The 14011-nt window shown below is 38.4% G+C and overlaps 1 protein-coding gene across 13 annotated transcripts in view; it reads right to left on the bottom strand.

Annotated features, from left to right (window-relative positions):
* Nucleotides 1-463: 463 nt before the first annotated feature.
* The window catches only part of RGS7 (regulator of G protein signaling 7), a 228464-nt gene continuing 214916 nt past the window's right edge, over nucleotides 464-14011 (bottom strand). For 4 of the 13 annotated variants that reach the window (XM_048485428.1, XM_048485436.1, XM_048485452.1 and 1 more), the window contains 5 exons: nucleotides 13335-13521; nucleotides 8405-8494; nucleotides 6328-6381; nucleotides 3170-3354; nucleotides 464-1119 (listed from right to left, as the gene is read on the bottom strand). In XM_048485428.1, the coding sequence (XP_048341385.1) occupies nucleotides 3178-3354; nucleotides 6328-6381; nucleotides 8405-8494; nucleotides 13335-13521 (508 nt within the window). In that variant the 3' untranslated portion in view covers nucleotides 464-1119; nucleotides 3170-3177. Of the gene's footprint in view, nucleotides 1120-3169; nucleotides 3355-5527; nucleotides 5609-6327; nucleotides 6382-8404; nucleotides 8495-13334; nucleotides 13522-14011 lie in introns of those variants that run through there. The other 9 variants (XM_048485495.1, XM_048485521.1, XM_048485512.1 and 6 more) reach the window with 7 other exon arrangements.

The raw sequence follows: 14011 nt of genomic DNA, 5'->3' as shown, positions 1-14011 counted from the left end.
GATTCAGCCATGTCAAGAATTAAATATAATTATATATCTATTTAAGAATGGATATAATTTTGGTTGCACTTTTTGTATGACTCACTTTTGTATTCTATTATTGTATTATTAGCTTTATATACCGCCCTCCCCTGGAGGGCTCAGGTTTTCTGCAGGTTTTATAGCTCCTTGGAGTTGGGGCCATCAGAACTCTAGAAGAACTTTGTATAGTATTCTAAATGTACAAGGAAATCATAAAAAAAATTTGTTTTCATCACTGTAGCACACTGAGTAGGAATTTCCTTGAACTGCCCACTATGACCCCAAGATCTTCTTCCTGCTCACTCACTGTCATTTCAGATCCTAACAACATGCATTTAAGCGGGGGAGGGGGTTGGGCCCCACTGGGTGTCACCTTACACATACTGTTAAAAACAGTTTACTACTGCTGTCATACCAATAAGCACAGCCTTGTCAAAGGGAAGAGATTCTGCATATTTTAATGAAAGATAAAACAACAATATAAACATACACAAATTTACAGAGGAAGGATCAACTTTAATACATTTGGAGTAAAAGGTGTTCTTTTTAAAATATGGTATAAAAATAAATGCAAGAAACATTAACATAGAATGTACAGACAACAGACAAAGACACTGGCTTTCTTTCTCAATGTGAATACATCTGTGAGATGAAACCTTCTGTGCTAGTTTATTGTGCAATAGCTGTGATGCCATAGGTATAGTTATGAATATATTCATTTTTTACACATCTTCCAGTTTGTGACTGACAGTATTGTAAATAAACAGTGCCTGACGGAAGCTTTTTTCACTTGAGCTTGCAGAAAATAAAAAGACACAGATCCAGCTTGATATGAAGGCGAAAGTGAGCAGAGAGTTTTCAAAATGGAGGCATCGAAAGGTTAGTGAGTCCCTTGGCGGCTGTAATGCCTTGATATACACAAAAGAAAACAAGTCAGGTCCTTGCTCATGCAACATCTTGTTCTACTGTCCTTTGATTTCAGGCAATTAGTGAGCTACAAAGTATGTATAATGATTGAGTCTGCTTCCATGCTACAAGGTGATCCTTTTAGTAGGACTGCACTAGACTGGTTAATCTCTTTGAGGTGAGCGATTTCCCCTGAGGAAAAAATAAAAAACAAACAAACAAAAGAAAACAGAAGATAGAGGCATGATCACTGAAAACCCACTTCAATGCCAAGGAGCTAGCATTCGGCAGGTAAAGGCTACCATTTTGCATATTGGTACATTCAACTTCAGAAGCCTCTTCTTGGCCTAGCTTCAAACATGACCATTTTATTAGCTGTTGACTACACTGTCAAGAAATGACATGTATAAATGAACTTTCACGGACATGATACCATAAATAAAACTTCTTCGTTTCCTCAAATGCAAGACTTTTTTGTGGAGTCAGTTCACATAAAAAAGTTGTCAGTCATTTTCATTTTAGTTAATATCATTCATCCAGTAAACCATGCAAAGAAATCATGTGATCGTATATACATGTATGCGACAGTAGTTTGCCACTCTAAATAAATCCAAGTTCAGTGATGACAGGAGTCTGCTAGCAGTTTAATGTGCTGCACAATGCACACATTTGAAATCAACAGCTTTGATTTCAAAGTCTTTTCAGACTTAAACTTCAGTAGACTATTTGTATTTCTCAACCAAAATGTGGATCTAATTGCATAACTTTTATTGGCGTCACTGGGAGACAGCAACTATCACACAAGTTTCATTGCCAAAACCTGCCCCCCTAATGAAATGCAAATTTTATGTTGTTGTTGTTTTCATTTTGAAGACTAGGAAGTTAACTTTTCTAAGTAGGGAAAAAATTGAAATATCATGTTCATGTGAGTCTATTGCTAATATTCTCATGTTTGCAAAGTAGTTCAGCAATGTTAACATGATAACTTCAGCACGCAGCATTTATCATATGCATGTATTATAACCATGCATTGATATAAAATTTCCATAGTTACAAGCTCATCACAGACCACCTTTACTCTCCATTTATGGTTGCTGTTTGCATTTAACTAGTCATCATAGCAAAAGCCAATGTATGATAGACTTCAAACAACACTTTTACTGTAACTACAGTTATTGTGCACTAAACAGGTTAATCCTAATGCAAACCAGCATGTAAATCTAAGCATGATGTGCATCAGTGATTTGTTTACTGTTTAAAATGCACAAAGTATGATAGGGATGTTGATTATCAGACTGCAGTTTTTTAAAACTTGACATTTTAGAGGAAATAATTTAACTGGGAATTCTTCAGATGTTTTTCTTAACTGCTTTGTCTTTTCAGCTTTCCCACAGTCCATCTAATATTTTCCTTGCAATGTGTTTAAGAAATTCAATACTGGGCATTGCAGATTGGAGCCTATATCTTTCTTCCAGTTTCACAACATTTTCATCTGTCACAGAGTACTTCTTTCCCACTCCAATAGGAAGCACCTATAGCCTTTTAAACAAAAATAACTAAATAGAATTGTAACTTCATCCACCATGTACTAAACCATCTTTGTTTTAGAATGCTCCACTTCGGTCCTAGTGCCCATCCAGTTCTGTTAGCACATGGTAAATGAAGTTACAATTCTACTTTATTCTTTTTGTTGAAAAGGGTACACAACTGAGTGATTTCATTGCATCAAAGAAGGAAGCATAAGATCTGAGCCAATGTTAAATTCCAAAATAAACTGAGAACATATTTAATTCTTTCTGCCAGTCATTCTAAATTAGCTTTTCCAGGTCAGATGACCCAACAAACACTAACTTGTTCTGCAATCTCTGATGCTTTTTTTTGATGATAGGGGACAGGTTGAAGAGGAGTTTGGCAAGTGCTCCTGTGTGAGGCTCTTTATTATTGCTCCATTTCTTGTTGAAATCAGTGGGACAAGCTAATCATGACTAAATTAAAATCTTGCAGATTTTAACAGGAGTTAAAATCTATTAGCTATATTTGAACAAGGAATGAGAAGGAATAGCAATTATGTAGCAATTATACTATTGGTAAACTAGCAATGGACAAATCACAAAAGAGGTTCACCACTTTTATTACTGGTGAGAGGACATGGATTTCCCAGCACTCCATTTAAAAAGCCTATTCTTTGATTTCCAGTAGCAGAAAACTCAAATGCTGCTGTGTGAATACATGCTATAATTACCTGTCAATCTACAAACATATTAGGCAGTCTTGCACTGAGCCAGCCAGTTTTCTTTGTCTTCTGAAGGCAGGGAATTCAAGAGGATAACAATATTCTTCCAAGAATAGAAGAGTCTTGCTGATAATAGGCCAATGTTGTAAACTTGAATTCCATGAATCTCCAAGAGAGGGCCCCAAATTAAATTCCTGTAATCCCCAGTTAAAAAATATGTCAAGAGAAAGGTATTTTCTCAGGACTACTGCCTAAGATCATTTAGATGGGTATCTCAGGAACTGAATCACTAGCTTGGGATACAGCAAAACATTTTCTTGCCATAGAACTAGGTTCCCTTCCTCAAGCTGAACTTCTGTCTATACAATATGCCTATCATATAATTCATAATACGTGATGTTTGTAAAATGTATCACTTTAAATACATCTTTTCTATTCCCGGAAGAAAAAGTTACCATCTTGAATATACTTGGCCTATGATATTAGATCAATTCTCTTTCTTTTTGTTCTCTCTTTCTTTTTGTATTGCTTTTTGACCCTTTTCTCTCTGTGTGAAAGAACACCCAAATATTCATGAAATGGTGTCTTGTAACTGCATGAAAGTACCGCAATGTATTGTACCATTGGCTTGGCTGGATATTTGTGTATTTGAAATGGCAAAAAGATCAAAAACTTTGCCCTGGATTACAGAGGACTGGAAATGGCAGAGTGGTTCGGAAAAAATAAATATGCTAGTCCTAAACTGGTAAAGCTGGGCTATAGATTTGAAATCTCATACTAGACTTCTGTATTTATTAGCACTTTATATAACAACTAGACGTGCTAAACAGCAGAAATAGGCTGACATGCATGACATAAGTGTCTTTGATAACATGTGCAGAGGAGGTACTGGATTGTGGCTACTGGGCCCTCACTTGAATTCAGTTATACATCAGAACAAAGTTTCTGAATTCTGCACACAAGTAGGTTCTTCCTGTGTGATTAAAAAATTTACTTTTGATAGGGTCAGTGTATGCAATCCTGCTCTTCCTTATATATACATTCCCAGCACACCCTTATGTAAAAAGGCTGTAGTATTTCGTCAAACATCCTGTGTTATAGGTGTGATGAGAGAACAGCTAACAACTACATTTGATTCTTTACAGTGGTCCACAAACTTAATGTGCCGATGCAACCCGCCCATCTCATCTTTTCTTCCTTATGTCAGGGTAAAAAATCAGACTCTGGCGAAGCCCAGAATATGAAGGTTAAGAGTATAACACAACCATGTTATTTCATTTATACCACACCTTTCTCCCCAACGGGGATCCAAAGTGACTTACATTGTTTGTCACCTTCATTTAATCCTCGCAGTAACCTGCAATGTAAGTTAGACTGAAAGTGTGTAAGTGGCCAACCCAGAAAGTTTCCATGACAGAGTGGGAATTTGAACCTTGGTCTCCCAGATCTGGGCTACAATGGGGCAGCTAGATCTCAGGTGTACCAGTTGGTGATTATTCTTTGTTTTATGGTCTGCTGGTCACTGCAAAAGTGGAAATCTCTAAAACTTCAAGATGATTTGGTTCTCAGTTTTAATGTGATACCTGACATCATCAAAAAGGAAGTCAATTACACACCATTAGTAACTAAACTGCATAATGCTTACTTTGTAAAACTACCCCCCTCCCCCTTAGACGATACAGAACTCACAGAGTTACATGCTGTGGCAAAACCACCATGCAAAAATAGGGGTTTTTGTTTCAAACACCATGCTAATTGTTTTTCTTGTGTGGCTAGCAAGTAGGAGCACAATTTACAAAGACGTCTTGGTGTGCAAGTTTCATTGATTGATTAGGTTCTGAGTGAAGGCATTAAAAAGCCCTTAATCTGGTTTGTTTCTTAAATTTACACTGTAATAGTCTTTTGAAACATTTACACTGTAGTAGTCTTTTGAAACATTAGAATTACCCTAAATATCAATCACTAACTGCTGCTTTACCCAGTCTATATTGCTTGCACCAAAGATAGTTCCATTCCACCTGTTGCACTGCCTTCATTAGAAAACTTGATGAAAAACCTAATTAGAAAATTTGACGGATTTTAGGCCTTGATGATTTGCAGACTATTAAAGTCATTTAAGGGGTCAGGAAAAAGTGTTCCAGGGGAAAAAAATGGAAAACAAAAACCATGATCTTTGCTGATGCTTTGTGGAAAACCATTTCAACACACACAACTTTATTAACTGGCCATCACAGCAAAAGCCACAATACATCACACTTAAATGCGCACGTGCACGCACACCACCAGCACACACACCTGCACACATGAAATGCACACAAGTCAGCAGACAATGTCGACAAACTGGAATAGAAGCCAAGATCTTTCTACCTCTTTTCATAACAGGTTAGTGCTCGCCCTCAGTGTTGGTGTACAGTTTTTATGGCAGGGGAAAATTGGGATGTTTCTGCCCTACAAAAATAAATGTGTTGAACGCTTAGTTTGCACTTGCACAATGTTGAAGAAAAAACCAAAGGCACTGGCACATAATTTTTTAAAAAGAGATGGTTTGAGGTAAGGAAATGCAGCTTAAGAAGTAGTATCAGCTGGAAAACTTATTTTCTAGTAGAAACCACTGCCTGCCAAAGCCAGATTGTCAAGGAGGAAAGGGCACTCCATACTAGAGGAAAGGGCACTTCATACTAGATGGAGGAAAGGGCACTCCATACTAGAAACCACAAGGATACTGTAATGGGGCAGAGGCTCCTCAATCCAGGATGTGCAGTGGTGGGGTTGCTACTTTGGCATGGATGGCTGATGTTAGGGCAGCTAGCCAATCAGCAACCACAATCAGCACAGAGTTAACTAAGAGGCCCCTTGTCTCTACTGCTGCAGTCAGATAGTTATCAGTAATGGTGGGAGTTCCCCTCCTTCTTGATTACCTCACTCCCAGCAATTTCCACCTGTGAGAAGGAACACATCCACTTAAGAGTTTATTTCAGAGATCTTTCTCTTTTCAGAATAGTAGATAAGATGATGTTGCCTGCTTTAAAGTGCTCTTCCAGTTTACGTGATTTCAAATCATTTCAGTTGAGACCACCTTTAAAGCAATACCTGTTAACTGAATTCTGGAGCCATCCCAAATAATAAATGGAGGAAAATTGTTAAGTCTTACAAAGTTATAAACTTACCACATTGCGTGTGAATTTCTCAAAAGATGTTCGCCGATCCATTGTGTTTCCAAACTTAAAGTGAAAGAAAACAAAAAACAAAAAAAATGGAAAGCAAACCAAACAAAAGAAGCCAAAAAGAACAGACTCAGAGGGCAGGGGTAGGGGGGAAAGGAGCTATGAAGCAAAAGGGCTGACAAAATACAAAGCTGATGTATAAATCACAGTGCAAAAGCAAGCATAGAAAAGGATGCAAATGCTCACAGAAAATCTAGGGGGAAACTTGTTGTACCTTTCCACCCTGAGGTAGCATGGGCAATCTGCACAAACACACGCAGATGCATGAGCCAGGCCTACCCTTCTGAACATGAACCCTAACACTACAAAGGGTGCTGGGGGGCATTCTCTCTTGCACTGAGGAGGACATCAGAGTACTCCTGGATGAACAATGGATCACTAGTACATAGGAGGACCTCTGGAAAGATACATTTTGTCAAGTGGATTAAACAAGTGCAATAGAGAGGAAAGCCTGAAACAACAAAATAATGAGGTGTAAGGTGTAGTAGACAGTCTGCTTGTTAAAGGGATTGATGTTTGTGGAACCCCAAGCATTTTGCCTTTCTTTGGAGACTATCTAAGATTTTCTTGCCTGTTCTAAGCTCCTTGGAGACTATCTAAGCTCTTCTTGCCTGTTCAGTTGCTTGATATACTAACAGCAACGTAAGATGGAAAATGGAGCATGGTTTGGGGCTACCCTATTGTTATACCAGCTATTAATGATGAGAAGCCAGGCTAATCCAGGGCACAAATGATCCATTCAGCATCAATGGTATTTTAGAAAACCTGGGGGTTAAGTTTGAAGATTCATCCTTGCCATGGGCATCATGGAATTCATTGCAAAACCCTTTGAAAAATGCTCTCTGGCTAATTCTATCTCAGCCCAACAAGGTTTGGTTATCTACACCTCTTTTAGTCCTGCCTCATTGCTATTTTTTTTTAAACTGAGGAATTTGAAGATACATAAAAGTGGCAGGGCCTGTCTCTATCACGACCAATATAGCAGCAGTGTTGTAAGCCAAATCTTTGCTGGGACCCATCCTGCTGAATTCAGGCCAGTCAGCCACATCTGGCAGGCAATGGGGGTTTTGTCCATGGTTTTAGTTTCCTGGTTTTTTTGCAGTTCCATTTTGTATATTTGTGTTGGGTGTGCATGGTGCATTTTTTTGTATCCATCTATACATACATTTCTAAGTATAATGCACAGTATTGCAATACTAACTTATAAATACTGTTAAAAAATGAACCCATATGGGAGAAATGCAAGGGAAAAGAAATGACATGGAAGTAAAAGGTTCACAGAAAGAAGAAGCAAAATCAAAGCTGAACTTTTCAGGTTGAAACTGCAGAGAAAAGATCCCACTCTAAGGCACTGACAAGGATGGTCTCTGTCTACACACTAGCTGTCACCCTAAATGGTTGGTGTGATAGTATTTTCCTTTGTGGAAACCATGTTCATTTGGCAGCAATGCTTGTTCTTTTCTAGTTTTAATACTGCTTTCCGACCAATTTTCCTTAGACAATTGACCATTCTGTCATTTTCCAAAATCCCCACTAGATGTCTTCTTAAACACTGGAATTACTTTAGCTACCTTCTAATCAACTGGCTTTTTTTCAGCCCGCTACTTTGCCGGCAAAAAAAGGTAAGGGGGAGGGGCCACAAGGGGGGGCTGTGGAGGATGCCCAGGCACCATTTTCTCACCCTACGCCTCTGTTCTATGCCAAACCCAATTCCAAATTGAGCCAGTGAGTTCAGGTGTCACTGGGCATCAGCTAATTTCCAGATTTGACCCTTGGTTAAAAAAAACTCATATATTTTGACTGTCACAATGAAACCAATTAAATCAACTTATCTGCCATGCAAAAATGCAAAATAAATACATGCATAGGCACATCTAGTATTTGTGTAATGCTCTAAGTTAGCTAATTTTGCCTATCAGATATTCAGCTGAGTTACCCAAGGAGAGTATGTAGTAAATATGGTTGTTAAGGAGAAATCATTAATGAAAGAGTGGAAATAAATAGGAAGATGGACCAATACCTTCTTCTTGGCCTGTAGTAGTTCCTGGTAGGCACTGGATCGTATAAAACGAGGATATGAATCACTTTTCATCAATTTGTAAATGTGCTCCTAAAATAGTTTTTAAAAGAAATAAAAAAATAATCACCCATTTAAACCTAGATTTTTCTAGGATACATTTCAAGAGTCACACATTTTCATGTTCCATGTTGTGTCCGATGAATATATAAAATGTATTTACAGTTTTTTGTGTTACCATGATGTCTTTGCTGTTTTTGCAGTACTGGGGCCGAAGCCTTGACATAGTATTTGAGAGCTATGCACAGAGATTTTTCCAAATGAGAAGGAGCAAGCAATCCATAGTGTTATAGGGCTATGTGAGTTGTCCTCGCAAAAATTCATTTAAAGAATGCTTGTGGGGAGTTTGAGTAGCAGCTTACACAGCTCACTCTAACAAGATTCTAGATCAGCTGCAAAAGCTTCAGGTATGATTGACAGTTTGACTTGATCTGCACAGACTGTCTAAGCAAAATAATTATTCAGTTTTCTTATATAAAAAGTTAATTTATCATAGATGGCAAATGCAGAGGCAAATGACATTGGGGAAAATGTTGTGCTTTGAACCAATAGGTGCACTGTCTCAAAATGTTTATGAAGTCTGAATTTCCTACTTGCACACTGCAATACTGCTCCCCAAAAACAAACAGATTAAAACATGTCAGAAATGCAATCAGTCCCTGTAGACACTGCAATCAAGCAGTCCTCGTCCATGTAACATGATAAAGTTTCACATGTGGATGCACAAATGGCACTTGCAAGTCCTCAGAGAAATCAGGCTACACATATGTTTAAATAAACAAACAGCTGTAAGGTAACTTCATACAGGGGAAAAAGTGACTCCACTTGACTTCAAAGTGTGCACCTTTGCACAGAGTCACACTGCATGCAGGCAACACATATCCTTTCCATAAACCCAGGCCCATTATGCATGAATCGCTTCCTGCACTGCTCTTCTCCCTGCATGCATTTGCAGTAGGGTCTCCTTGTTTACACGTGAGGAGTGCCCCACTGTCTGCTGTGCGGCTTGCCTTTCCGCACTTCTGGGTCAATCCCCTATCTAAACCAAGAATGAAGATGGCCTTTTAAAAAACTCTTTAAATGTAATATCGATATTCCTTATATCAACATTGTGCATGTTGTTACCATGCTTTTCGTTTTTTTAGGGAAATGCCAGCTGTCAATCCCTGCAAGGAGTGAGGGCGTGGGAGAAGAGATGGGGGAGCAACCCCGAAAGAGTGAAACCCTGAAGTGAGAGAAAACATCAGGTTTTCGCCACTCTTACTAATTGTGGCGCTTCTGGTATCACCAGCACCATAAGCGTAAGTTAGTACAGAAATAAGCGTAAGTTAGTACAGAAATCTCTGCAGCAAATGTTCCCTCCCTATGCAGCAGAGCAGCAGTGTATAATCAGTCCCAGTCTGTGCAAATCAGCAAAGCCAGACTAAGTTGCCTCAGTGTGCGTGCACAAACACACACACACTTCCTGACAATGGAAAAATATAGGTAAAAGGTAGCTCTACTCAGAAAAGTAATCACGGAATATGATCTTCTGAGCAGGCCAAAATATATTTTCAAAATTATTACTGTTCTTATCTATCCAGTGCTCTTTACAAACTTTAATGGGAATGAATGAACAAGCAAGTTGATCCCTACTCTCAAGGAACTTACAATTTAACTAATCAACAGAAAAGTTAAGGATGGAGGAGAGGGAGATCTGAGGACAAAAATCCCCTTCTGAAATCTAAATACTAACTACTAGGTCTCCATTTACAGCAGTTTGCTGTAATTCACATGACAGTCCAGTGTCATCAGATCTCAGAGGCTAAGCAGAGTTGTCCCTGGTAAGTTTTTAAATGGGAGACCACCAAGGAAATATAGGCTTGTCATGCAGAGGAAAGCAGTGGCAAACCACCTCAGTTAGTCTCTTGTCTTGAAAACTCCAAGGGCTCGCCTTAAATTGGTGGTGACTTAATGGCACTTTCCACACACGCTCACAGAATGACTTACACTAATATGCTGATTCAAGCTTTTAAAAACTTTGTAAAAATTGATACCCAATGGACTTAAGCCACCAAACTACAAATGTGATACAAACAAACATAAAACCCTCTGTTCCAATCCCTTGATCAACACCTCGCCCACTACAGTCCAGATAAATAGGCAGTTTGTATGAAAACTGTGAAGAAAGACAGCCATCTAGTGGCCTAAAAGGAACTTAGCATCTACATATATCTTGTACATTTAAGTGCTTGGAAATATTTTGTGGAACATTTTACTGTACGTGGCAGTCTTGAAACAAAGTGGAAAAAAACTGGAAAGAAGTACATGCAGAAATCCCAAAAATACTGAAAATCAAGTTTCAAAAAGGCACAGAGAGTATATTATTGGAAATCCCATCAAAGGATTTGCCAGGAAAACTGCAAGAACTATTCTTATATTTATTAACTGCAGCCATAGTGGTATTGGCACACCAATGGAAAGCAGACACTTGGGAAGGGAAGATGAGAGGATATGCTACAATGGGAAAGTGTACAAGTCTTGTAAACAGACACCCAAAACAGGAGTTTCATGAGAAATGGAAATTTATTTCTTGCGTTGTACTGATAGGTCTAAATAATGTTTTGAAGAAAGGCAACTAAAATATGGTATTAATATTTAAAAATAGATCCAATATACTATTATCCATAGATTTTTTGAGAAGAGGGGCAACTGTTTGATTTGTAGTTTTGATCTTTAAAAGAAGACTAACCTTAACAGAGTTATATAACTTGAATAATGATAGATAAGAATGATAGATTGAATGATAGAAAATGATAAATGATAGATAGAATGATCAGAAAATGATAAAAGACTTGCTTTTTTATACAGATATGTAAGTTTTGTCATTTTTATCCATTAACGTTTACTCAGTTATATGTTATATTTATTATTATATTATGCTATTTTTCTTTCTTTAAATGTAAAATGTATAGAAATATTTTATAGTGTAACCAGAATCACTACCAAGAGAAAAGCTCATTGCGCATTGATCTGGGTTAAAGAACCAGAGGACCATTTTAGTAACTGTGCCACTCCCAATATATGATTTACTGCCAGTCTATAGTACATGCAGAATTGATCTCTTCTTATCCAAGTATCTGTGAACAGTTTTGCCTCTAGCTCATTGAGTCAAACAGTAGATGTCTGTATAGCAGGAGTATGGATCTGACTCTATGGCGGATTCCGCATGGGCCAAAAATGGTGGTGTGAAAACAGTGTGAAAACAGTGTAAAATGGTTTAAAATGGTATAAAAAGGTTTACACCGTTTTCACACTGGTGTTTTTGGCCCATGCAGAATCTGCCTACTATAGCCACGCCCACTATTCTTCCCATTCTGTCTGTGCCACTTGCAAACCCATGCCAAAGGCAAACAACCAATAAAATAGATACCTTACTACATGTCAGAGCTAAATATTCCATTTAAACTTGTCAGCTTGGAAGAAACCCAGGCTACATGTGGGATCTCACTGTTGTGGCTGTACCTCAACCACTTCATCAAGGACCAAGTAACTGCTGAAGCCCTATTTTATAATCCCAGCCAAAGCAATGGAAAAGTAACTGACTTGCAACTTTTTTGATCAAAGATATTCCATAGAGAATACTCTTTTTCTGATATTTCTAGGAGAACATACTACTTTGAATCTTGGGTACTCTTTGTTGTTTGTTTCTTTATTCTAGCTGCAGGGAAAATAACTCTATAATTCCTGAATACATTTCCATTAGGTAAAGTATGAATCATGTATAAAACGTAACATATTTGACACATAGGAGCCTTTCCCAATCCTAGCAGAGAATTCTTTGAAATTTAGGTCAGTTTGGAGAACACTGTATTTTTCACATCTACAGAATAAAATATCTGTTCTGAAGTCTGCCATACAATGTCAGCTCAGCCCTTCAAAAAAGACTGACTACTCTTAAAGATTATAGCTTCTGCTCTGCGTGAATATTCTCTTGTTAATGGTAATTCAAATGCAAAATGATTATGATTACTTATACAGTGGAAAATCTAAAACAAAGATCAGCGGGGATAACACGGAGGAAAGAAGAGACAAAAGATGCAAGAAATGAATGAGAACATCTGTACTTATGCTGGTATCATTTGGGAGAAAAATTTTCTCCTGTGTGAAGGACTGTCCTTGAAAAACTACTTTTGTGAACCAAGAAATTATATTTAGGTGACCAAAAAAAATCACAGAATGGAGGAGCAAAGGAAATTTTAACCCTAACCATCCAAGTTCAGCACCATAACCACTACCCTACAGTACTCACTTTCTTATTATGTGCTATTACAACAGACCTTAATTAGTCTAGCTAGGCATGTTATGTGAATAATGTTCAGTCCATCAGTAATAGCATTAGAGAATTCAAGAGGAAAGACTAGAAAACCAGTCATGTATATACCATACTACATATGCACATTTGGAGATAAAGAGAGAGAGAGATACAGCCTGAGGTGTCAAGATGTGATGTTCTGCTACTGCACTACTACCTCCAGAGGGCTTTTGGGAGGTGCAAGGAAGCACAAAAAATGAAAAACCACTCCAGCTGGCTGAAAGCCCTCCATGGGGTTAAATGGACTTATGCCACCCTTTCAGCTGAACCCATGGGAACACCCCAACCCGCCCTTCCCTGCACTGGCATCTGATTAGATGCCACGGCCCAGAATGGCCAACAACTAAGGTCTATGGTGCCCACCCACCTCCCAGTTTGCCCAGTGAAATGTGCTGATGGGGTAGACCAATGAACTGGTGCTAGCTTGCCCCAATTCCATTGAACCCTTCCCCCCTCTCCCACTTTGGATGGGGCTGTTAGAGACAGATAGACATATATATATGAACTAGTTATACTCACCTGAGCATCATCAAAAGTATACCGGCCTGGTTCCTTCACATTCTGTGTGGTTTTATCATAACTTTTTGAATCTAGATTAATGGCACTCGGGGCTCCAGGTGCAAGAAATTCTTGCCAGATTTCCTGGACTCTGGCAGGGACTTCCCGCATTGGTCTCTTTTTTAAATCTTCTACTGCTAACCAGAATCTGAAAAGGAAAATGAAGAGGTGTGGTTGGGAAGTTGGCCGCATTAATTTATTTGTTGCTTTTAATTCTTAAATATATTAAAAATAATTTGAAAAATTAATGTAAGCACTGCAATATCAGTTCAGAATCCCAAGTTCACTTTAGTGTGCATATGAAGAATCTGTTTATATTTATTTTATTTTACTTCATTTATACCACACCTTTCTCCCCAATAAAGACCCAAAGTTGCTTGCATGGTTCTCCTCCTCTCCTCTCCATTTTATCCTCACAACAGTCCTGTAAGGTTATGCTGGGAGTGTGTGAATGGCCAAAAGTTACTCTGCAAGATTCCATGGCAAAGTGGGGATTCAAATCTGGGTCTCCCAGATCTTAGCACTGTAACCAGTACACCTGGCTTTCATTTGCACATAAGGGGCATCCATTCATGTTACTATTGAATGCAGCTCTGGATACACATCTCGGTGTTTGTTCAGCTGGTGTGTGTGTGTGT

The sequence above is a fragment of the Sphaerodactylus townsendi genome, linkage group LG01 (genome assembly GCF_021028975.2).
Source record: "Sphaerodactylus townsendi isolate TG3544 linkage group LG01, MPM_Stown_v2.3, whole genome shotgun sequence".
NCBI classification, from domain to species: domain Eukaryota; kingdom Metazoa; phylum Chordata; class Lepidosauria; order Squamata; family Sphaerodactylidae; genus Sphaerodactylus; species Sphaerodactylus townsendi.
This window is presented reverse-complemented; position numbering and strand designations above follow the sequence as displayed.